Source organism: Carcharodon carcharias, chromosome 5 (assembly GCF_017639515.1).
Source record: "Carcharodon carcharias isolate sCarCar2 chromosome 5, sCarCar2.pri, whole genome shotgun sequence".
NCBI lineage: Eukaryota > Metazoa > Chordata > Chondrichthyes > Lamniformes > Lamnidae > Carcharodon > Carcharodon carcharias.
In genome coordinates, this window is record NC_054471.1 from 171049625 (window position 1) to 171076643 (window position 27019).

Sequence of the window (27019 nt, forward strand, 5' to 3'; positions counted from 1 at the left end):
TTCTGACTGTAGAAGTGGCTTCTTGTAAGACTGATTACTTTTTGAAGCTGAGAAAATGTAGAATTTTCAGCTAAAATGGCACAAACACTCCCCTCATTGAGCTTGTCTAATGAGTAGCCAAACCATGTAAATCAGGAAGGTCTGGATTTCAAAACAAAAATAAAAATGCCTGGAAAAACTCAGCAGGTCTGACAGCTTCTGCGGAGACAAACACAACTAACGTTTAGAGTCCGTTGAAGAGTCATACGGACTCAAAACGTTAACTGTGTTCCTCTCCGCAGATGCTGTCAGACCTGCTGAGTTTTTCCAGGTATTTTTATTTTTGTTTTGGATTTCCAGCATCCTCAGTTTTTTGTTTTTGTCTGGATTCCTGCCTGATCTGTGCTAACATACCCCGATTTGATCAAATTGCCAGAAGAGGGTGCTACAGTTGGCCTCAACATGCAAAAGACGGGAAATCTGGCTTCAGTTCCTGATCTTGATGCCTTAACATTGCACTTAGAAAATCATGAGCATTTTCAGACAGGCTCAACATGGCTTTAAGAAAGGGAAATCATGTTTGACAATTTAGAGATTTTTGAGAATGTAACTAATAGCATAGATAAAGGAGAGCCAGTAGATTTAGTATATTAAAAAAAAACTGCGGATGCTGGAAATCCAAAACAAAAACAGAATTACCTGGAAAAACTCAGCAGTTCTGGCTGCATCGGTGGAGAAGAAAAGAGATGACGTTTCGAGTCCTCATGACCCTTCAACAGAACCAGGTGAATCCAAGGAAAGGGTGAAATATAAGCTGGTTTAAGGTGTGTGGGGGGGTGGGGGGGGGAATGGGGGGAGAAGTGGAGGGAGGTGGTGTGGTTGTAGGGACAAACAAGCAGTGATAGAAGCAGTTCATCAAAAGATGTCACAGACAACAGAACAAAAGAACACATAGGTGTTGAAGTTGGTGATATTATCTAAACAAATGTGCTAATTAAGAATGGATGGTAGGGCACTCAAGGTATAGCTCTAGTGGTGGTGGGGGGAGCATAAAAGATTTAAAAATATTTAAAAATAATGGAAATAGGTGGGAAAAGAAAAATCTATATAATTTATTGGAAAAAACAAAAGGAAGGGGGAAGAAACAGAAAGGAGGTGGGAACGGAGGAGGGAGTTCAAGACCTAAAGTTGTTGAATTCCATATTCAGTCCGGAAGGCTGTAAAGTGCCTAGTCGGAAGATGAGGTGCTGTTCCTCCAGTTTGCGTTGGGTTTCACTGGAACAATGCAGCAAGCCAAGGACAGACATGTGGGCAAGAGAGCAGGGTGGAGTGTTAAAATGGCAAGCGACAGGGAGGTTTGGGTCATTCTTGCGGACAGACCGCAGGTGTTCTGCAAAGCAGTCGCCCAGTTTACGTTTGGTCTCTCCAATGTAGAGGAGACCACATTTAGTATATTCTGATTTCCAAAAGGCATTTGATAGGGTGTCGCACAAAAGGTTAATACACAAGATAAGGGCTTATGGAGTTGGGGTAATATAATAGCATGAATGGAGGTTTGGTTAATGGACAAGAGGCAGAGAGTAGCGATAAATGGGTATTTTCAAGTTCGCAGGTTGTAACTAGTAGAATTCCGTAAACATCAGTACTGGGACCTTAACTATATACAATCTATCTTCTTAGACAAAGAGATCAAGAGTTGAATAATGTCCTTTAATATTAATAGGGGCGTCAGGGCAACTGAAGATGGATTATCTTTGGTCTCAGATCTTACAAACAGAAAAATCTCTAGGCTGAATTTTCCCCATGGAGGGTGGCACATTGTTATGAGCTCAAAGAATACAGTGCTTTTAGTATAATATCTTTATTAGAACTGAGTGTAACATGGCTGCCCCAGCCTGTGTCTCATGGCAGAGGTCGCATGACTACAAAGCAGGTAGGACCTTTAGTACAAGGTTGCATTTCAATCCCAAACATCCCTCTTCTTATAACAAACAAAAGGCAAATTTGCATGCAGTATCATATGTAACTGTGAGTTACCCAAGTTACCCACTATACATTCACTGTTCTCGTGCATTAACAAACTGTTCATTATTCTTGTCAGTCTCTGCACATGTATTGCATACATAGTCATTAAATTGTGCAGGTGTCTTAATGGTACCCATGCACATTGTCATTGGCTGTTTGTCTGGGTGATGTTCCTTCTCCAGTGAGTGTTATACCAATGGCACTTGTTGTTGCCTTTGTAACCCATTGTTGTTCCATTTCCATTGTTGGGAATTGGTGGACCTTTGGGCATGATGGTCGTTTTGTACTCTGTGCAGCTGGTGAGATCCTGTCTTCCTGATCGGCCGCCTACAGTGAAGGAACAGCTTCCCTAGTTGTTTGTATATACTTGTGGTTGCACCAGTATATTTGGACGTTCACATCCACCGTCTATGATCGAGGTGACAACTGCTCTCGACACGTGTCCCCAACTTTCCATGTGAGCTGATTCCTGTTGAGAGCATTTAAAGTTTGTCCCCTGACTGGCTCCCCAATGCTCAACTCTGCTAATGGTTTGGCAGTTTTGTCAAAATGAAATTTGGCTTTCAGCCATTTTACCTTGCTTTTTTTTCACTCTTGCCTGTCACTACTTCTGGCTTACGTAGCTTTTTTGATACTGGAAGAGCAGCTTGCATGCATCGTGACATTAGGCTTTGGACTGGACTATATTCCATGCCTTTAGTTGATGTGCTTTTCCACTTGAGGATTGCCTTGTATACACCTGTACCAGGTTTGCCTGATTTCTTGATGACTCCTTTGGTAATTTTCACTGCTGCATCAACCTTTCCATTGTCTGGGGATAGTGCAGAGATGATGTAGTGTGTTGAATTTCCCAATCCTTTATGAAGAGGCTGAACTCTTCACTCATGAAGTGAGGGCTATTGTTATTCATTACAATGTCTGGAATGCCGTAACGACTGAAGTGTGCTTTCAGACATTCTACAATCTCATTGGTAGTCGTTGAAGTCAGCTGGTCTAACTCCCAGTAGTCAGAATAATAGTCTACAGTGACAAGATAATCAGTTCTTGCTCAAGTGAATAGGTCTACTCCCAGCTTCATCCATTGTCTGTCTGGGATGTCATGCGTCATTCTCAGCTCTCTAGCTTGGTACTCATTACAAGCACTGCACTAGCTGATGTGATCCTTCATTTCATAGCTCATATTTGGCCAGTACAGCATTTCTCTTTCCTTCCACAGACTCCACTCAACTCCTTAGTGGCTTGCATGAATGCACTTCAGCATCACTCCTCTCATCTCCTTAAAGATAATGACTCTATTTACTTTGTACAAGATGCCATCTTGAGCTGTCAATTCATCTCTGTTAGCCCATTACGCTTTTATGACCACAGGTGTGTCCTTGATGCTCTCAGGCCATCCTTTCATCACTACTTCTTGCAACACTTGAAGAATTGAATCCTGTTGGGTAGTTTGCTTGATTTGAGCAAGTGCTTGTCTGTCAGATTCAATGTCCCTGCTGGGCTGATGACTTCGAGAGCATGTCAAGCTGCTGCCTCACATTGAATCTGGAAGATTTCACATTCTGTTTCAACATCCCCAACTTTCTTCATAGGGAGTGCTGTTCTTGACAGCATGTCTGTGATGTACAAGCATGTCTAGCTTGTATATTACATCCAGATGATATCTCTGTAAACAAAGTAACATTCTTTGCTGACGCTTTGGAGCAATTAGTAGTGGTTGATGAATATGCTTTGAAGTGGCTTGTGGTCAGACGCCACAGTCACTTGGTCTCTCCCAAGCAGGTGTTGATGAAAATGCTCACAAGCAAAGACAATAGCCAGGCACTCTTTCTCGATTTGAGGGTAGCATCATTCAGTTTGCATTAATGTCCTAGATGCAAATTCAACTCATTATCCTTGCTGCATTAGGGTTGCTCCAAGACCTGTCTCACCTGCGCCACACTGAAGGTGACTTCACCATTGACGTCATAGTATTTCAGCACTAGTCAACTGGTCAAACATAAGTTGTTTGATTTTAGTGAATGCTGTTTCTTGTTCCGTGCCCCAATACCACTGCACGTCCTTGGCAGTGAGCCAACATAATGGTTCACAGTCTGATGACAAATTAAGCAAAAAGTTTGCTCAATATTTCACTAATCCAACAAATTGTTGCACTGCTTTCACATCTTGAGTATGGTTGAAAAAGAGCCATTTTTTGTCAAAGCTTTTCATCTTGCACTCATCAGAACAATTCGCAAGAAAATACGAATGTGCGGGGAAACAACATAATTATACTGTACGAGAAGAGAATGTTAATTGGTTGGCAAAAGGACTCCAATTGCAGTAGCAACAGGATGCTGCTGTCAAGCCAAAAAGATGTTCTGCCTATCACACAAATGAGTAAAGTGGTATGTGAATTTCAGTGCCAGTGTGAGGCTAGGTATGTAAGCTACACGTTCCAAAGACTGGTGGATTGTATCAAAAAGCATGTCCATTCCACTGCTCGCAATGGGTAAGATACAGACCGTTCCCAACCAACTGGTGCTTGCAAAACTCAAAACTCAGTGTCCAATATTAGATGTGATTCCACAACTGGAAAATATTTGCTAAATAATCCTCAGTGTGCTAAGAATTAAGCTGACAACCAATTTAAGATTGTCAGTCGGACTCACAGCATGATGCATTTGCATGTACTGGAAGCTACATATATTAATACACAGGGCCCTGTTCTTTGCAGCCAGAAAGAACATGTACACACATTTTGCCTGTTTTAATTAAACAAAATAGATGACAGTCATTCACTGGTTCCTTCCCTAGGGCAATGCCTTGGCCGATCAGGGTCAAGTTGCCTGGTTTAATTTTCAAACAATGCTTGGCAGTTAATTGTCAGTCACCATCCACCAGTGCATTCTCCATGGCAACACCTCTACCAATTGGAGTTCACTTGCCAACCAATCAGCACTCTCTTCTCGAATAGTATTAATATGCATTTCCCCTTACATTGATATTTTCTTGCAAATTGCCCTGATGAGTGTAAGACAAAAAGCATCGACAAAAATGTCTCTTTTTTTTTCAGCTTTCACACCTGTTGGATGCTGCATTGCTGCTGAAGCTCTCAGCTTGTCAGAATCTGGGTAGAGACCTTTTGCTATCAGTGCATGACCTATTTACTTGACTTCAGGTATCTTCAATTGCAATCAGTTCTTGTTCAGCTTCAGGTTCACCTGATGAACTCTGTCTGGCAGTCACACTAGATTCTAATCATGATCAGCAATGGCTTCTTCCATTGTGTCTCCACATTCATAGAACAGCAGATCATCCACTATAGCTTCCACTCCAGGAAGATCACTGACTATCTCAAGAGGTCTACATTGATACTCTTCTGGACCCATGGAAATGCCAAACAGCATGCGCAATCATCTGTATCTCCCAAATGGCATCCAGAATGTAGTTAGAAAACTGCTGCTTTCATCCAGTTTCACTTGCCAGTACCCATCCTTCACATCTAGGATAGTAAATATCTTTGCCTTGGCAAGCTGTGGCAAAATTCCTTTGATGATTGGCATGGTGTAGTGAGATCTCTTCAATGTGTTATTTATATCCTTTGTGTCTATGCATGCTCTCAGCTTTCCAGGTTGTTTCACTGCCACCATGCTGCTAATCTCGACTGTAGGAGTTGACACTTTGTTGATTGCTCTCTTCTTTTCCAGCTCTTCAATCTTGTTTACTTGAGGACTGCTGGAACTCTTCTTGGCAGATGCAGAATTGGTCTTACACTCTCATCTACTTTGAAATTCTCCAGGAAGACATCCAAACCCTGTAAACACATCTTTGTACTATTCTAGAATCTGTCCAGCAGTCAATGGTTTAGTGTGCTGCGACAGGTTGTAAATCTCTTTTGGTTTCCCCATCATATTTAGGGTTACCAGTTCAAGTTTTAGACTTGCTTCAGCTGCGATGAGTGGCTTTTGCTTACCGTTTATGATCTGGAACTCTAGGGCCTGAATTTTGCCTTTGACGGGCACGCACAATTGGTGGTATTAGTTGTATCGCCCCGTGCCTGCATCTTGGGCTCCCACAGAGAGGTCAGTAACCATCTCTTCAAGGGATGTCTCTTGTCGTCTAGGATCCATCAATGGACCTTGGGAGCTGGGGTGAAGATCTAAGGCAGCCTGGACTGGTGGAAGATGAAGAAGTCATCACAGTTGCCAAAAAGTGAGTGCACACATGGTTGAAGCTCTTGTTGCAGTTGCAGACCAGCTGAACACTGAGGGAATGGAAGCCTTTCTTGTTGATGAATCTGATTAGGTGCATTGATGGCCATGTGGGTCCAATCAGTGATACCTTGCACCTCAGGAAATTGAGTAATGGTGGTGAAACCTACTGCACTCTATCTCTGCAAGGCCCTATCTGTCATGAAATGAATGTACTATCCAGCTCTGGCAAACAGGGCATCAGTAACCTATCAGATGCAATGGTGTACAATGATTTGTAAGATGAACTAAAGTCTACAGCTGATCCTTGAAAGGAGCCGGAAGCGAAGAAGCTCAAGGCTACAGTGATTTTGAAGGCTATTGATAAGTCATGGCAACTAATGCAGTGAGGCGCAAGGTCTTCGACAACAAGGGCACAGATTTCTGTGATCACCTACCTGGTGAGTTACAATTTCCTGCAGTACTGGGTCTCTGTCATCTCCAGCTAGCTCCAGCTTCAGCAGTAGATCCTGACTTGAGGGTGTGGCCTTTCTGTCCTTAATGCTTCGCTTTCCTCTCCCGTGCCCGCCTGCTGCTTGGTGCCCTGCCTTTCTTGCAGATGGTGCTGCCCTTCATCGCAATTGGGGCCAAAATCTGACAGTTGTGTCCCCATTGCTAACTGGAGCCTTCCTTCTGGGCAGGTGACCACTCAATTATCTTTGGCAGCCATGGTCCCTGCTCTTCTGCCCCCACGAGGCCAGGGTGTGAGGAATCTGTTCAATGCCTGAATGCTGAATCCAGTCTCCCTGCCACCTGCACAGCACCATGGACTCCTCCTTTCCAAAGGCCAAGACCCCTTGGCCCTGCTGACTCTCTGGTGGGGCTGGGGTAATTCCCTGGGGCAGCCATGGCTGGCTCCCCATTCTGTACCTGCTTCCCTTTAGCTGGTCAGCATGTAACCTGTGTGCCCAATGAGAATCTCAACTTCCCCTTTAACAAACTAATAATGAGCTCTTCAATAACTTTAATTGGCCTTAATTGAGAGGCAAATGGGATCATTGTCCTGCCCTTCCAAAACCCTGTTGAACAGTGCCAGCGTCTGGGACAGTGTCTCTGAACTGACATGCTGGCCGGCGCGTCGATATTTTTGGTCCCTGCCGCTTTCGATTTCCACCCCTGGCAGGCCCCGAAAATTCAGTTCTCTGTCTTTGCTCATACAATTGCTTTTGGGTAACAGGATGTACTAATTATCAGGAAAGAGTGCAGTCAATTTCTGGCAGAACGGATATATGATCAGGTAGTATGCGAACGCATGCATGAACCTGTCCTGTATGTCACACAACTTAATGAGTGATCCTCTTAAGGCAAGTAGAGACACTGTTTAATATGGAAATTCTACACAGCTGTACAGGAAAATGATCAGTATAATTAAGGCACTCCAGACTCTGATCAGCACTAAATTATGCATGTGTAACAAATGCATACAGATGACAGTACAATTAAGATGGTCAACTTTTTAACTGTAATGTGATGTGTGCTTTAAGCGGTTAAAATAAATGACCTCACTCTATTTGTGTATCTGTACCAAAGCTGGAAAATTCCACTGACTGTATTGCCAGATGCTAGAAACTAGCCACCTTTGTTGAGTCAAAGAGCAAGCCAGCTTGCTTACGATGCAACTTTTCTTCATCCTCTTTCATTTATTTTATTTGAGTTGATTCCTTACTGCAGTTATTCTTTGTGGAGTATTGTTATCCTATCTTGCTGAGGATGAAGATGTTAAAAGTCATAGTGGCACCAATAAGATGTTTTAAGTACTCCAGCCTTGAAATTCTTGGGAGGGTGATACAGCAGATGGACATGGATTTGTGTGGGACAGAGCTCAAGGAGACTCTTCCCCTTTTTTTCCTGGCTGTGAATTTCCAGTGGAAGTGAATCATGCGCTTTTTGTGTTGCTCATCTATTTGAACGAGGGGAACGATTTCATCAGTCATAAATACTCCCGACTCCTTAACACAAAGCAAAATCCTGGCAGATATGTTAAATCGAATATGCTGATTTCCTAGTAACAATTGATTGTCGAGTGAAAAACAAGGAACGACAGAAAATGCCATTAGGCAAGTGCCCTAACCCTGAAATTTGAGACTGGGCCAGGGCAGGGCAGATTAATGGAGACATTAATGGAGTCCTGCTCCACCTTACTTATGGCGGCGGAGGCTAGTCCTGGAATTTTGAAGCCCAGGACCAGAATATTGCCGTCGGTGTGCGCTGAGCACTATCGACCATGCGTCACGCTGAGTGGGCATTAATTGGCCTGCCCACATAAAATGGCAGTTGGCTCCACGCCTGCCCCCGCCCACCATAGGTAAGTTTCTGGCCTAGGACATTTCTCTATTCAAAAAGCATTTGGTTATTATTTGCTTAAACTTTCGTAGAGGAAACAAGCAAATCAAAATGCATTTAAGCTGAAGCTAGATAAGCACATGAGGGGAAAGAAATAGAAGGATATCAGACAATGGTACAACAGCGGATGCCATTCAGCCCATCACACCTGTACTGGATCTTTGGTAGAGCTATATGCCATTAATCTCACTACCCTGCTTTTCCCAAGTATTTATCCAATTTCCTTTTGAAAGTTATTTATGAATCTGCTTCCACTACCTTTTCAGGCAGTGCAATAAGTCACAATGTAAAAAATTCATTCTCATGTAACTTCTGGTTCTTTTGTCAGACACCTTAAGTCCATGTCCTCTGGTTACTGGCCTTTCTGACATTGGAAACAGTTTCTCTCTATTTACCCTTTCAAAACCTTTCATGATTTTGAATACCACTCTCAAATTTCTACTTAACCTTCTATGCTATAGAACAATCCCAGCTTCACTAGTCTACAATCGTAACGCAAGTTCCTCATCCCTGAAAAGAAAGACTTGCATTTATTTTGTGCTTTTCATTACCACTGTTTAGCACAAAGCATTTTACAACCACTGGAGTAAATTTTAAAGTGTAGTCATTGCTGTAATGTAGGAAACATGGCAGCCAATTTGCAATCAGGAAACTCCCACAAATTGCTATGTGATAATGACAAAATAATCTGTTTTATGTTCTTTGAGGCACAAACATTGGCCAAGACACCAGGGATTACATCCCTTCCTCTTTAAATTAGTGCAATGGGATATTTTATATCCAACTGAGCAAGCAGATGGGGCCTTGGTTTAATGTCTCACCCAAAAGACTGCACCTCCAACAGTGGAGCTTCCTCAGTACTGCATCTGGAATATCAGCCTTGATTTTTGTGGTCAAAACCTGGAGTAGGACATAACTCAGAATCTTGTGAGTCAGAGGCAAGTGCTCTACCAACTAAGGCAAAGCTGACACACAGGTACCAGTCTACAAAAGCTCTTCTGCTCCATCTCCAAGGCCCCTTGGCATCCTTCCTAAAATGCTATGCCAGAAATAAACAAATACTCCAACTGAGGCCGAATCAATACTTTATAAATTTTAGTATATTAATAAAATTGAGGATACCATGTTGTCTTAACAGTTTTCTCACCTTATCCTGCCATCTTCAAAGATTTGTGTAATTATAGTACCAGATCTTATCAGTTCTGTCTCTTCTATTGACATTAGCACAAAGGGCAGTAAATGCAATAAGTCACCATATGGAACTTGAGGTGCCAGGGGCGGGGGAAAGAGAGGCCCCTGTCCCAAATTTTGGTCTGCCCTCCTGGCTTACTGCTATGGTGTACTATCAGGTCCAGGAATTTGGGGTCAAAGCCTTTATTTTAAGCTCACATTTTAAGTACAATTCTGAAATTTAATTTGCCTGTTGCTTGTGGAAAAATGTATAGACCCGTTACTTGTGTGGTTTCATATAAATTCACAATTCATCAAAATCTTCAAATACTGATTGCACCAAAGGGAAACATTCTACTCTGCCTAATCCCTATTCCAATGTTTAAAAAATGGAAATCAATAGGAATCAGGGGGAAAACTCTGCACTGGTTGGAGTCAAATATACCACAAAGGAAGATGGTTGATTGTTGGAGGCCAAACATCTTAGCACCAGGACATCACTGCAGGAATTCCTCAGGGTAGTGTCCTAGGTCCAACCATCTTCAGCTGCTTCATCAATGACCATCCCTTAATCATAAAGTCAGAAGTGGGGATGTCCGCTGATGATTGAACAATGCTCAGCACCATTTACGACTCCTCAGATACTGAATTAATCCATGTCCATATGCAGCAAGATCCCAACAAAATTCAGGCTTGGGCTGATAAGTGGCAAGTAACATTTGCGTGAAACAAGTGCCAGAAAGTGATCATCTCCAACAAGAGGAAATCTAACCATCATCCCTTGACATTCCATGGCATTACCATTGCTGAATCCCTCACTATCAACATCCTAAGGGTTACCATTGACCTAAATGGAACTGGACTAGCCATATTGTGAGAAATGGAAGTTATTTTTAAAAATATTTTTGGAGAATATTGTTTAATTCTGTGAAGAAGGTGGTGTGTGTCTGTATGATTTAATTAAGCTGGGCAGAGATTAACAGGAGACAAGTTGCCTGGGGGGTTTAAAACATGAAAAGGATAGAGGTGTTAGGTTTGAGGTACAAGTAAATAAGTTGGATCTAACATTTGCATTTTAGATAAGTTGAGAGTTTGTTTGAATATCAAAGGGAAGTCAGGGGTATCAAGAAACATGTTTACATCTTGCAGGAGGTCCATTGGTAAACAGAAATGGGCATATTATGTTCTATTGACCTGAAAGCAAAGACAAAATGGAAACATGAAAGGTCTTACATTTGGAAGGATTTGAGTTTCAAAGAGGTGTGAGAACAATGGAACCTGAGATGAAAGGGGAAAACATGTATTTTAGAGTTACCATGAAGAATGTAAGGTGGCTGTTTGAGTTGCAGTGGCTGGAGCTAGGCTGTTGAGCTGGATCTGAGTTGGGAGCTGAGGCTCTGGGCTAGGAGAAGATGCAGGTTTGAATCAGCCACTCAGTCAAGCCAATGTCTTGGGCTGCAAAAAGCAGTTTTATTCTGAAGTTTGGGTTTCCACAGCAGCGTGGAAGAGAGTTATAGGTCATGTGGTATACCTTTATTAATGCTACAGCAGTTTGCCTTGGGTAATATTACAGGATGTTTATAGTTAAACATCTATAAAGGAGTGGTGCCTGGAAGGTGTTTACTTGTGGGTCTGACCAAGTAGAGTGTCTTTTTGGGGAATGTTTTGTAAGACTAAGTTTAACTGTGTAACTAATCTTGTGTGCTTAAGTTTTCTTTTATTCTTGTTAATAAAACTTTTACTTTTAATTTTTAAAATCCCAGAAGTGTTACTGAACTTCTTACTGCTGAGGTCAGTACACCTTCTTCTCGTTAAAGAAGGCACAAATAAAGTACTGCCCATTGGTGTCACACTGCTAGTGTAACAATCATTTTAAACAGTTGTAAATAGTTATTTTCAATCAAATAGTAATGGTGATACAGACCAGAACATGCTTTAACTTTATAAATTGACCTTTGTTGAGGGGGCTTTGCACCATTGGTTTTTGAATTTTATCCACTTACTTCTGAGGTTTCCCAGGTTTGTCATATCTAAAGGTAAATATTTTATATGTCTTGATTAGGTCCCATTATTTATTTTTCTTCAGTTTAAAGGTTGAATTTCTCAACATTCCTTGTATATCCTATTTACACATGATCAGTCTTGATGTCTCCCCACCCCGCACCCCAGCACCCTCCAGAATACATATTCATCTTTGTTAGACCAGAATTGATGGTATTATTAATCAATGTGACCGGTGTGTTGCATAGCTTCGGCATGTTCACTATAGTCTTGAACAAACATTGAGTAAATGCTCCAGTACTTTTATTAGTTTTTAATTTCTTTTTCATGTTTTCTTGACATTAAATGTGACATGGTTACTACTCCTCCAAATCTCTTTTTCAACGTCCTTGTGTTGTCATTTTCATTTGTATTAAGTTTTCAACAGCCGCTAATTATCATCGACGTTAAAGTTTCAGTTTCAACTTCTCGACTCAAAGAATCTAAATCCTTCTGCAAATAGGAACATTTACGTCTGTTCATTAACCGTTGGACTTAAACAAAACTCAGAATTCTCACAGGAAACATTCAAATTATTGGCTGGTGAGTCGAAGCTCAGCACAGCAACTTAACACAGACTCACCACAAATACACAATCTTATACCGTCCGTGTTGATATAAAGGAGTTAAATATATTAAAATAAATGACATTTTTTAAGCTTAAAAAAAGGTGGGGGGCGGCAAATGGATACGATTTCTATGCTACCCTAGAATATGTTTTAAAAATAAACTGAAAATAATATTGTGTGTGCCGGCGGGGTTTGAGCGGCGGACCGGAAGTGTACGCGGAGAAAGTGGTCCGGCCTAAATGAGCCGGTCGATCTGCGTTGAGGATGGATGAGGAGGACACGGTGAGTGGAGTGACCTCTGGCTGTTTATCTGGCGGTTGGTGCAGCCCCGCCCTCCACTCCTGCCGATGGCGCGCGGGATATTTGAAATCCAAACCCCACTGCGTGACGTGGACCGGTGCCTCCCCCCGCCCCCCCAGTGCATGACCTGGACCGGTGCCCCCCACCCCCCCCCCCCCGGCCCCCATGCATGACCTGGAGCAATGCCTCCCCCCATCACTTCCGCCCTGTGAAGTGGAGTGGTGCCCCCATTAACACTGCCATCTGACCCTCCCCCATTGCATGACATGGACTGGTGCCCCCTACACCACCCTGTGACCCTCCACCCCCACCAATGCATGACCCAGAGCAGTGCATCCCCATCACTTCCACCCTGTGACATGGATTGGTATCCCACCCAACATCACTGCCATGTGTTGGGGTGCGGTGCCTCCTTTTGTCCACCGCCCACCGCTTGACAGGGAGTGATGCACCCTTTTGTGCCCCCCCCCCCCCCACTGTGTCACGGGGAGCGGGGCCCCTATTGTCCCCCCCCCCCCGCGTGTTGAGTAGCAGTGCCCCCTTTTGCCCCCTCCACCATTTGATGGGGAGCGGTGACCCCTTTGGCTCCCCCCACTGCATGATGGGGAGCAGTGCCCCCTTTTACCCCCCCATTGTGTGATGCCGAGCGGTGCCCCCTTTTGCTCCCCTGTCCCCCTACCCCATGAGGTGGAGCAGCAGCCCCTTTTTTCCCTACCCCGTGGGGTGGAGTGGTGGCCCCCCTTTTCCCTACCCCGTGAGATGGAGCGGTGCCTCCCCCCAACTCCACAACACAGATCAGTTTTCCCCCACTCGCAGGGTATGGTGCAGTTTCTCCCCTACCCTAAGGCATGGATCTCTGCCCCACATCCCCCATCCCTGTACACTCCTGGAACATTGGCCTCCTGCTCCCCTCCCCGACGCACAACAATGCGTGTCATGTTCCTATGATTCCTCCGCACCCGCCATCCACATCTTCCATATCACACATCAGCGTCTCATCCTCCCTCTACCACGGGTGCTTCATGCTCATGCATTACAATACATTTTTAATCTGATCCCCAATGGGTTGCTGTGTTGCTAGTGTTTTTTGGTGTTAGCTAGATGTGACAGTTAACTTCCTGCAGATTTGGAAGAAAAAGAAATGAACATAGAATATATTGGGAGCTTGTCATGTGCATGAACACATGGCACTCTGGAGCACCAAGCTGCAACCACTGGAATTTTAGCTTGTATGTGAAGGGTGGTATAACTGTTACTATTTTCTCTTCTTGGCTTCTTTAATCCCCTCTGTGAAAGAACATTTTAATTTTTGTATTTATGCTTTTTGTTTCTATAGGAAAGTATTTGCTGAGGTATATATTTATATCTTTTTCAGAGAGATTTCAGACAAGCCTGCAAACAATGTTCTGTGATTAACTGGGGGATCTCAGATGAAGGCAAGTTCTTTTGCAAGTCCTGCCATAATGTTATTGAGGTGAGTACTATTATGTGAAGGTTAAATGCTCGGTAGTTTAAGTTATGTTTCCTCCTCAGGGCACAGATCATGGTACTGAAAACAATAACTTGAGTAATTACATTTAAGATTATATGGCAACCTGCACCAGTAAAAGCTAGGACAAAAGAAGATCATGTGATTTTAAAAAGGCAAATTAGAAAGTAATCTGGATGAAACTAGGATAAGTTAGTTTGAAATATATTGGTAAAATATATCTGAACAAAACAGGACACTTCAAATCAAAGGTGTTGACTAGGAATGATAAATATGGGCATATATTAATAAGGAAAATAAATGTATATTGATTAATTCCTTCAAAATACATGCACATGTCAACTAAAATGGGAAGGAGGAAAACAAACTGAATAAAGCTTTGGGTAAATGGAGAGAGCTCTCAGAGCAGGAATTACCCTAAACAGTCTCAAGCACCAATAGCCAAGCAAATGGGACTCTGAAGGTGTAGAGCATAATATTTCAATACTAAAGTTCTTCCTAGGTTACCTACAATATCTCACCATGACTATAATGTCTTAAAATTCTTGACTTTCCATTTGACGTGCCTACTGCCTATTTATTTTGCAATTTATTATTTTTTTAATGATTTTTGGTCATGCTTAAAGTGGCTAACAGCAATGCCTGCTTCTGGTACTTTTAATAGTAAGAACTAACACTATTTTTATCTGGCCATTGTTTCTGGCACTGTGTAAGTCAGTGTTAGTTAAAATTAAATTACAGTCATAGGACATGAGGACATAGGTTTAAGCTAGTAGAAGGCAACTTAAGGACTCTGTCAGAAAGTTCTTCATGCAGACTCTGATCAACATCTGGAATGGACTTCCAGAAAGAGTGGCGGAAACAAAATCCTTGGATACATTTAAGAAACACTCTTAGGAAGGATGTTAAGGCCTTAGAGAGAATATTTACTAGAAAGATACCATAGATGAGAGACTCAGTTACCTTGAGAGTCCAGAGAAGCTGGGGTTGTTGTTCTTGGATCAGTGAGGTTAAGGGAGTATTTAGTTGACGTGTCCTAAATCATGAATAGTGAGTAAATAAGTTTCAGTGGCAGAATGGTCTGTTCATAGATTTGAAGGAATTGGCAATAGAACCAGGGGTGAAATAAAAAACTTTTATTATGCTTTGGAATGCACTGCCTGAAAGGGTGGTAAAATCAGATTCAATCGCAACTTTCATTCTCTCTTGCCATGATAAACTTGTAAAAATTGGATAAGTTCTGCAGGAAATCACTGTGCTGACATATATCCTAGGCAACTGTCAATTCATAATCTATTAGTAAAGGATGAAATACTGGACGGATGCTAAGGGACATGTTGCCTGTATAGTAGTGTAATCAAAGCAGCCAGCATTGACTTTGAAGGAGAAGACACTGGGAAATTTCCTTTGAGCTATTTACAGATAAAGTATATAATTGCACACAACATGTTTATTTAGACTTTCAGAAAGCTTTTAACTAAAATTCCATGTGAAATACATTCAATTAATAGCTACAAGAACCCAGGGTAAAACAATAGAAATTGTTTTAAAAACATAGGAGAGAGAGTACTCATGAGAGATTCAATGCCAAATTGGAAAATTAAATGGAGTTCTCTAGGATCAGTATAGGCACTTCATTTATTTCTAATACACACACAACATGGCTGGTGAAACCAATGATGAACTGGTCAAAAGCTAATTACTGTGGATGCTGGAAATCTAAAACACAAAGTGCTGAAAACAGTCAGCAGGGCTGGAAGCATCTGTGGAGAGAGGAACAGAGTTGATGTTTTGGGTCAATGACTTTTCATCAGTACTGAGTATTTCCAACAGTTTCTGTTTTTATTATTGTAAGCTGGTTAGAAGATAAAAACAGGGAGAGCAGCAGAGATATAAAATTGCAAAAAAAAAAGATTCAGTTATACAAGTGGACAGATGCATAGCAAATGAAATTTGACTCTGATAAATGTAAATTATTTCACAGATTGAAAATCTGGGGCATAATGAATCAAATTGAATTAGGACAGGGGACCTGAAAAGGAACTTGGCAGTAATAGCAATCATGTCACTTTCAATTTCCAGATAATGTGTTGAATCAATTAAAAAGAACTAATAGGATGTTGAAGTATATAATCACATTAGAATGCAATTCTACACTGGTCATTCTAAAGTCTTAGAATACATTGGCCATCCCTCACTTAGAATACTGTGGTTGGTTTTGGTCATTATTCACCAAAATATAGTTGCGTTAGAAAGAACACAGAAGGTCTCAGAGCTAAAGTTGCCATAGCCGAATCTTACAGGTCACACATTTGACTTTGGTGAATTTGCTGATCTTGGCAAGGACAGAGGCAGTGCCACAGTTGGGCATTGCTCCAGGAGCAAGGGAAGGTAGAATAATCTACCATTCAAGAATTGTGCATTTAAGGAGGGCATTATGTTCTTCTACCACAACCTAGTCTTGAGTTACGCGCATGAATAATAAAGACTTGGGTGAGGTACTTCGAAATAGTGTCATGACATCTTTTACATCCACCTGAGAGGGCAGACGGGGTGTCGGTCTAACATTTTATCTGAAAGATGGCACATCTGCAGTGTCAACTTAGACTTTTATATTCGTGTGTGTGTGTGTATGTGTGTGTGGGGGGGGGGGGGGGGGGGGTGGTGGGGGGGTGGGGGGGGGGGCTGGGGTGGTTGGGGGGGGGTGGGGGTGGGGGCTGGGGGTGGTAGAGGGGGGGGGAGTGGGTGGGGGGGGGCGGGGGGGGCTGCTGGGGGTGGTAGAGGGGGGGAGTGGGTGTGGGGGGTGTGCCAGGGCACATTTCAAATTTTGCTGATGAGCAAATTTCAGAAAGATAAAGTTTGACATAACATTAAACAAGTCACTCACCATCCTGACTTTGAACTATATCGCTGTTCCTTCACTGTTGCTGGGTCAAAACCCTGGAACTCCCTCCCTAACAGCACTGTGGGTGTACCTACACCACGTGGACTGCAGCGGTTCAAGAAGGCAGCTCACCACCACCTTCTCAAGAGCAACTAGGGATGGGAAATAAATGCTGACCCAGCCAGCGAAGCCCATATCCCATGAATGGAAAAAAATATTCAAAGCAAAAAGCTGACGTATGAAAACAAACAACTTACTGAGCAAAAAAAAAAGCATCTCAGCAATAAATTGATAATTTTTAACAATGAGCAATAAATAAATAAAGATGCCCATTAGAGTGTGAAAGGGTGAAAATGTATGTGTCCAGTTCACTCCCAGTCTCGGGGTGCTGCTCATTTACACTCACCCACTGTGAGAGTGGGCAAGAGTGCCTGTTGGTGTGTGGGGATGAAGCTGAATGAGAACCCTGAGACTGGGACTGAGCCAGACACACACACACACACACACACACACACACACACACCCCTCCTTCTCACCACTCCCCTTCTCTCATACACCCCCTCAGCCACCCTCACTCATCTGCCCACCCTCACTCTCTCTCCCTCCCTCCCTCCCTCCTTCACCCAGCCACCCTCACAATTGAATCTGTCAGAAGTAAACAATATTTATCTGCCTAATCCAGTTCAGTTTCTGGTCAATGGTAATCCCTAGGATGTTGATAGTGGAGGATTCAGTGATAGTGATACCATTGAACGTCGAGGGGTGATGGCTAGATTCTCTCTTGTTGGAGATGGTCATTGTTTGGCACGAATGTTACTTGTCCCTTGTCAGTCCAAGCGTGGATATTGTCCAGGTCTTGCTGTATTTGGATATGGACTACTTCAGTATCTGAGGAGTCATGAATGGTGTTGAACATTATGCAATCAATGAACATCCCCATTTCTGACCTTCTGAAGGAAGGGAGGTCATTGATGAAGCTGCTGAAGATGGTTGGGCTGAAGACATCATGTCCTGGAACTGAAATGATTGACCTCCAGCAAACACCACCATCTTCGTTTGTGCTAAGTATGACTCCAACCAGTAGAGAGCTTTCAGCTTGACTCTCATTGACTCCAGTTGTGCTCAACGTGGAGAAGTACTGATTCATCACCTGAAGGAGTGATCGGTGGTAATCAGCAGGATCAAATAAAAGCAAAATACTGTGGATGCCTGAGATCTGAAATAAAAACAGCAAGTGCTGGAAAAACTCAGCAGGTCCAGCAGCATCTGCGGAGAGAGAAACTGGGTTGACATTTTGAGTCCAATATGACTCCTCTTCAGAACTGGTAATCAGCTGGAAGTTTCCTTGCCCATGTTTGACCTGATATTATGGGATTTCATGGAGTCCACAGTCAATGTTAAGGGCTTCCAGGGCAACTCCCTGCCCACTGTATACCACTGTGCTGCCACCTCTGGTGATTGTGGTGTCTGGTATATTGTCTGTAAGGTACAGTTTGGTGAGTTTGATTATGTCAGGCTGTTGCTTGACTAGTCTGTGGGACAGCTCTCCCAATTTTGGCACAAGCTCCCAGATTTTAGCAAGAAAGACTTTACAGGGTTGACAGAGCTAGGTGTGCCTTTGTTTCCAGTGCCTAGGTCGTTGCCAGGTGGTCTGTGCGGTTTTATTCTTTATTGATTTTTCTGTAGCAGTTTGATACAACTGAATGGCTTAAGCGCTTGGCCATTTTATAGTCAACCACAATGTTGTGGGTCTGGAGTCACATGTAGGCTAAACGAGGTAAGGACCTGCCCTGAAGGACATTTGTGAACCAAATGGATTTTTACAACAATTGACCATGGTCTCGCTTTTAATGGTGTAGCAGACTAGCTTTTAATTCCAGATTTATTAATTGAATTTAAATTCCACCAGCAGCCACTTTGGGATTTGAACCCCTATCCCTGGAGCATTAGCTGGGCCTCTTGATTGCTAGTCCATTGACAATACCATTATGCTGCCGACACCACCACCACTCCCCTTGCCTGCCCCCCCGCCCCCCCCCCCCCAAGCAAGCTAAGTGAAATCTGTCTCTACACTGCAGCCTCAGGAAAACACCCTTGATTATTGCACTGCACTGCGCCATTTCGAATTCTAACGGTGTGTATGCTTAATGCCTTTTTGAATGAGGCTGCTAATTTAGTGCTAAATTAAAGTCAAATCTGATGTGGAAGGAAAGAGGGCAATCAAGCAAAAAGTGGTAGGAGAGAGAAAGTCAGCCAGCACTGCTTTCATTTCACCTGATCAGTTGTATTCCTTTGTGCCACCTGTAGGTCAATGTTGTGTAATGCATTTGTTATGATGTACCACAAAGCCACATTTGAAACCTGGGGTTACAATAATAGAGGAAAAACTCAGCAATGTCTCGTTTCGGGCAGGAGGACAGGTTTAGCTAACTTTATAAGCATTTATACTTTGCCAGTTTTCATATATTTCTCCTACCTGTTATCTCTCTGAACATCATTAAGTTAGGGATAAATATTCCTATTACCAGTTCATTTTTCTAAAAGTTTGGTGGAAGAATCAGAAGTACCCTGCTGCTCAAAAATTTCAGAAGAGATTTTACAAGAATGCTTTTATGGGAAAATCCCCTTTTCTACTTTGTTTTTGCAAGTTAGACACTAAGAATAATTTGTTTGTCCTTGAAATTCTTGAATTGGCCATGACCAAATGCAAACCTCAGGTATATGCAAATCATATGATATATGGCTGCATGGGAAGTCGGCAGAGGATTTTGATTTCAGTCTCTGTGCAGTTGTGAAACTGAGGATATCAGTTCCACCAACCCCGCTCCCCATCCACTTTCTGGAAACAGTTGTACAAATAAACTTGATTTTTGTCCGTGTCCTAAATACTCTTCTTCTATGGAGCTATTGGAAGCAGAGGGTACTAGTTTGCTCTCATTTTTGGTTTACCTCAATTACCCTCTGTGTGAATGAACAGTATAATAATTATATGAAATTTCCGACATTGTTGGAGCATACATTACATTATTCCAGCAGTGTTGTAAAACAAACTTGGCAGTGCCTTTTAAAAATGCATTTTTTCTTCTTCTGACAGAAAACGGCAGATGTTTCCTCTGAGGTTTTTATGCAAAATGCAAGAGTGAACACTGTCTCCAAAGGACTAAAGAAAAGAAACAAACTTGGTAGGTGTAGATTATTGATCCTGCTGTATTATAATTTGTGTTATTTTAATTGACAACTTGCTTTTGATTTTTGAATAATTATAACATTTTATGGTCGAGTTCTCCAAAGAGTGTTAAAAGTATAAAATAAAAAGACTAGGAATGCTTCTAACTCTGCACTTGCACAATTCTAGTTTGAACGGAGATACTTTATGAATTATACATCCATACGAAGTTCTTTTTCAATTTTGAGGCCACTTACTCAGGGAAATAGGAGGCTCATATAGGAAATAGTCCTTTAGCCCAAATAGTCCAAAATAGTCTTATACTGCTTACCCATAACCTCTTAAAAATAAATCTGTAAATAAACATGTTTATGACTGAATCTGTTCAAAAATTACACAATATAATACATTGCACATGATTTCATTACCGCGAAATTCGTTTTTCTTCATAACAGTGATATCAGAACCGAGAATAAAGTTGAATGAGATTTCACAGTGACTTTAATACATAAGTAAATTACTGCCAATTCTGGAAGTCTGAAATAAACATAAAAAATACTGGAAATACTCAGTAGGTCAAGCAGCATCTGTGGTGCAAAACATAATTAACCATCCAGGTCAAAATGACCTTTCATCAGAATTAAGATGATGCCTGACCTGCTGAGTATTTTCAGGAATTGTATTTTTATTTCACAGTGACTTTACTGAAATAATTGCATCAGATTAATTCTTCCAGTGAAAATTTACATTTACCTTCAGGCTTGAAATTTAAATTACTTGATTAAGTACTATAAACAGAATGCTAATGAGCTATCAGTTACATTATATCCTGCTGGGCATACTCACTGGTGAGTTATTAGATCAATCTTTACTTTCTTCTTCCACTCCTTCCATCCTCCCCAAGCCCACCCCCACCTGGTTCATGATCCTTTCAGGTTATCTGTAGAATGCCCCTATTGAAAGTGCCTCTGCACTGTTACTCCCTGATTTGCAATAACCAGAAAAAAAATCTTGATGGAATTTTTTTTTTTTAAAAAGCCCATAAACAGGCGCTTGTTCTCTAGGACCAAGTATGACAGTAGAGTCAAATTAACTGCTCATCCAAAATTGTTTTGGGATTAAACAGCTTCAGTTTGCTTACTGAAATTGACATGAGCTCATGTGTTTCCTAGTGAAGAATAATTAATGTATTGGACTATGTGATCTGGATGAACATTTCTCCTTGTTGATTGAAATGAATGACTCCTCTCAACTGTTACTATTTGGCATAAGTTACAGCATAACACAAATTTTTACTGGCACTAGAAACATGAGAACATAAGAAATAGAAACAAAAGTACACCACTCGATATGACCATGGTTAATCTGTTTCAACTCCACTTTGCTGCCTGCTCCATATATCCCTTAATTCCCTGAGAGATCAATAATTTATCAATCTCAATCTTGAATATACTCAACAATGAAGCATCCACACCCTTTCAAGGTAACAGATTCCAAAGATTCATAACCCTGAATGAAGAAATTTCTCCTCATCTCAGTCCTAAATAATTGGATTCAAATGATCTTGTGGCATTATTTAAATAACAGCAAGGCAGTTCTCCTAGTAAAAAACAAAAAACAAAAAAACTGCGGATGCTGGAAATCCAAAACAAAAACAGAATTACCTGGAAAAACTCAGCAGGTCTGGCAGCATCGGCGGAGAAGAAAAGAGTTGACGTTTCGAGTCCTCATGACCCTTCGACAGTTCTGTCGAAGGGTCATGAGGACTCGAAACGTCAACTCTTTTCTTCTCCGCCGATGCTGCCAGACCTGCTGAGTTTTTCCAGGTAATTCTGTTTTTGTTTCAGTTCTCCTAGTGTTTGGGTAAATATTTAAGCTAGAACCAATATCATTAAAACACATTATTTGGTTATTGCTGTTTGCGGAAACTACCTTTGTGCAAATTGGCTATGGCGTTTCCTTACAACAGTGACAATATTTGAAAAGTACTTCATTGCTTATGACACACTTTGTGGTGTCTTGAGGCCGTGGAAGTATTTATTTAAATACAAGTCGTTACCCTTGTTTAACAAATATCTGTTGATTTCAGTTTTGAAAATTCCAATTGATCCAGCCTCCAGAGCCTTAATGGGACAGAAGTTCCAGATTTCCATTATCCTTTGTGTAGAAAAAGTGCTTCCTAATTTCACTCCTTACTGACCTATCACTAATCTTAATATTATGCTCCATTTTTTTCTGAATTCTCCCACCAGAAGAAGTAGTTTCTCTGTAGCCATCCTATCGAGTTTATTTATCATTTTTGACATTTTGATTTGATCATCTTCAGCCATCTAAACTCTAAAGAGTACAAAGTTTTTACAAGCTGCTGTCATAATTTAAGCCTTTCAGCCCTAGTTAATTCTGGTAAATCTGTGCTGCATCCCTGACTAGGGCAATACATCTTTCTGGAGGCGTAATGCCCAAAACTGAATGCACCACTTTAGATGGAGTCTTCCAAAGTTCTGCAGAACTGAAGTATCACTTCCTCTCTCTTGTATTGCATCTCTCTTGAGGTATAGGCCACCACTCCATTAGCTTTTTATATTGCTTTTTCTACCAGTGCCGAGCTTTTAATGATTTATGTACTTGGGTACCTAATCAGATTGCTTCTTCATGGCTCCTAGACTTTCACCGTGAAGAAAGTATTTGTCTTTTCGGATCCAAAGTGAATGATCTCACACTTCTCTCCATTGCATTCCATCTGATATCGTTTTGCCCACTCACTTAGCCTATGATCCTTTGTGACTTTCTCCTCCACACAATTTACTATGCCTCATAACTTAGTGCCATCTACAAATTTTAATATGCAGCCATCTATTCCTTCATCCACATGATTCATATATAAGGTGAAAAGCTGAGGCCGCAGTGCAGATTCCCAGAGAACACAATTTGTTGCATCTTGCCAATCAGAAAGCGTCCTCTTTATCCATCCATTTTCATTTCCAAACTGCTAAGCAATTACCAACTCATATCACAAGGTTACTTCAAATTCTGTGAGCCTTCATTTTTGCTAATAGTCTTTTGTGAAACCTTCTAAAAAGCCACATAGACAACACCCATAGACACCTCCGTATTCACATTCGTGACCTCTTCAAAAATATCGATCATATTAGTCAGATATCACCTACCCATCAGAAATCCATGCCTTTCTTACCTGGGTGGAGCAGAGACAGTTGGGGATGCCATAAATATAGCCCGAGGATTGGAGCGCAGCCTTTCCTATCTTTTCTTTTAGTCATTCGTGGGTGTCGCTGGCTAGGCATGCATTTATTGCCCATCCTTAATTGCCGTTGAGAAGGTGGTGGTGAGCTGCCTTCTTGAACTGCTGCAGTCCATGTGGTATAGGTACACCCACGGTGCTGTTAGGGAGGGAGCTCCAGGATTTTGACCCAATAACAGTGAAGGAGCAGAGTGGAGACAATGGACAGTCAGGACCATTTCATTTGCTGAAGAAACTGAATGAAAAAGTCAGCTGACATCACAGGAAACAAGTAAGTTGATGGGCCTGTAAGTACTTGGTGTAAGGGACAGTGTGTTAATAGCTAGCTTAGGACACCAGAATTAAGGTAGATCTATAAATAAAAGAACAAAACTTTAAAATAAATTAAAATTGAAATAAAATAATTAAGATAAATATCTAAGATACATACTTGTATAACTAAGAAAAGTATAACTTTTAGTTGTAGGTGGTACTAGAATTAAATAAGCACAGTAAATTCTAGAATATATAGGAATTTATCTAAGTCAATTAAGTAATTAAATTAATTTAACTAAATAACAAGTAAGAATGGCAGCTGTGTTGCAGCTGTGTTAGTAATTAAATTAATTTAACTAAATAACAAGTAAGAAAGGCAGCTGTGTTGCAGCTGTGGAATGTGGGTACTTTGGACGCCAGGGAAAACACATCTGCAAAAAGTTAGAAGAATTCACAATCAGGATTATTGATCTGGAAGCCGAAATGTAGACATTGCGCAGCATAAGGAAGGGGGAGAAATACCTGGACACTCTATTTCAGAAGACAGTCACTCTCAGAATAGAGCGTCTGTTTTGGTCAGCAGAGAGGCACAGGAGGTTGTGACTAAGTGAGACAAGTAAAGAGACTGAGCAGACAGTAGTGGAGGAGCCTCAGACTTTGAAATTGTGAAACAAGTTTGAGGTGCTCACAACCTGTGTGGACAAAAGTGAAGTCTGCAAGGTGGATGAACAGACTGGCCAGGGCACCATGGTACAGGAAACTGTTCAAGCTGGATGAGGAAACAGGGAATGTGGTGGTTGTAGGTGGCAGTATAGTGAGGGGGATTGACACTGTTCTCTGCAGCAAAGAGCTCGAGTCCAGAATGCTGTGTTACCTGCCTGGTGCCAGGGTTTGAGGCAATGCTCAGGGCTGGAGAGGAACTTGGAGTGGGAGGGGAGGAGAAAGTGGGGGCTGTACCGTTGGGACTATTTACACCTGAACCATGCTGAGACTAGTGTTCTTGTGAGTGCATAACTAGGGAAGTAAAAAAGGTTCTAAACTAAATAGTAGGGGCAAGGGATCAAATTTGGGAAGATATGGTAAATTAGAGTAGAGACAAGGCAAGAGAGGAAGGTATTAATGTGGGAAATGATAAACAGACCTTGATAGGAAGGTATAGAGAGTACAAATCTGAGAGTAAATCAGATAAGGCAAGAGGTTACAAAATAATAAAAGGAGAAAACTAAAGACTATCCGAATGCATGTATCATTCGAAACAAAACAGATGAACTGATAGATTGTACTTGTTTCTCGCAATTTGCACTAATAGCCATTACAGAGACATGGCTGCAGGATGACATAGATTGGGACCTGAATATTGAGGGGTATGTGACATTTCGGAAGGACCAGAAAAGGTGGAGGAGTGGCTCTGTTAATTAATGATGGCATTAGCACAATAGAGAGGGATGACCTAAGTTCAAGAAACCAGAATGTAGAAGCGGTTTGGATAGAGATGAGGAATGATAAAGGCAAGAAGTCACTTGTGGGAGTGACTTCCCACAAGATGTACAGGCCACCTAACAGTAACCATACGATAGAACGGGGTATCAAAGAAGAAATAATAGGAGCTTGTCAGAAGGTATGGTGATTATCATGGGGGATTTTAATGTACATATAGACTAGAAAAATCAGATGGACAAAGGTAACCTAGATGAGGAATTCATAGAACGTTTTCAGGATAGTTTCTAGAACAGCATACTAGACCTGGTATTGAAATAGGATTCATTAATGACCTCATAGGGAAGGCACCCCTAGGTTGCAGTGATTATAATATGACTGAATTTTACATCCAGTTTGAGGGAGAAAAGAGTGGGTCTAAGACTAATATTTTAAACTTAAATAAGGGCAATTATGAGGTAATGAAAGCAGAGCTAGTGAAAGTGGACTAGCAATTTAAGTTAAGAATAGTCAATAGAGATGCAGTGGCGGACAATTAAGAGATATTTCAGAATACACAGAATAGATGCATTCCAATGAGAAAGAAAAATTCCAAGGGGAGGACCTACCATCTGTGGTTAACTAAAAAGTTAAAGATAGTATCAGACTTAAAGAAAAAGCATATAATTGCGCAAAGACGGTTGGAAGATTGGACAGACTATAAAAGAAACAGCAAAGTAAGACTAAAAGATTAATAAGAAGTGAAAAATTAGAGTACGAGAGTAATCTAGCTAGAAATATAAAGACAGAGTAAGTGTTTCTACAGGTATTTAAAACAGCAAAAGAGTTAACAAAGTGAGCGTCGGTGCTATAGAAAGAGAACCCGGGGAATTAATAATGAAAATAAGGAGATGGCAGATTAATTCAACCTGTATTTTGCATTGGTCTTCACTGCCAAGGATACAAGAAACATCCCAGAAATAACTGTAAATCAGGAAACGGAAGGGAGGTAGGAACTCGAGAAAATTACAATTACCTGGGAAGTGAAATTTGTCAACCCGCAGTTCAAACAATTTGCTAAGTCCCCGGGTCCTGATGGATTTCATCCTAGGGCCTTAAAAGAAGTGACTAGTGAGATGTGGTCAACGTGTGTTGGTTTTAATTTTCCAAAATTCCCTAGATTCGGGGGAGCCTCCATTTGATTGGAAAATAGCTATTGTAATACTTTTATTCAAAAAAGGAGGGGATAGAAAGCAGAAAACTACAGGCCAGTTAGCTTAACATCTGTCACAGGGAGAAAGTTAAGAGCTATTACTAAAGAGGTTACAACAGGACACTTAGATAAATTCAAGGTAATCAGTTAGAGTCAACATAGTTTTGTGAAAGGGAAGTCATGTTTAACCAATTTATTGGAGCTCTTTGAAGAAGTAACGTGCTGTGGATAAAGGGGAACCAGTGGATGTACTGTACTTAGATTTCCAGAAGGTACTTGATAAGTTGTCATGTCAAAGGCTATTATGGAAAATAAAAGCTCATGGTGTAGGGGGTAACATATTGGCATGGACAGAAGATTGGCTTGCTTACAGGTAGAGAAAGCTCTGGAAGATTTCTCAACCAGTATGCCAAGGAAAGGGCCTACTACTGTCTACTGCAAGCCTACCATCACTGGTCAATATATGCATTGGGATTCTTACAGTTCTACACACTATAAGATTGGCCTTATCAGCAACCTTGTAAATCACAAAATCTCACAGTGCAGAAGAGGCCCTTCGGCCCATCGAGTCCGCACCGACATGTGAGAAACACCTAACCTACCTACCTAATCCCATTTACCAGCACTTGGTCCATAATCTTGAATGTTATGACATGCCAAGTGCTCATCCAGGTACTTTTTA

General features: G+C 41.5%; 1 protein-coding gene across 2 annotated transcripts in view; it reads left to right on the plus strand.

Moving 5' to 3' along the window:
- The first annotated feature begins 12553 nt into the window (after positions 1–12553).
- taf1b (TATA box binding protein (Tbp)-associated factor, RNA polymerase I, B) overlaps positions 12554–27019 on the plus strand; it is a 96610-nt gene continuing 82144 nt past the window's right edge. For both annotated transcript variants that reach the window (XM_041188556.1, XM_041188557.1), the window contains exons 1-3: positions 12554–12637; positions 14031–14129; positions 20123–20210. In XM_041188556.1, coding sequence (XP_041044490.1) covers positions 12620–12637; positions 14031–14129; positions 20123–20210 — 205 coding nt within the window. In that variant the 5' untranslated portion in view covers positions 12554–12619. The remainder of the gene's footprint in view (positions 12638–14030; positions 14130–20122; positions 20211–27019) is intronic.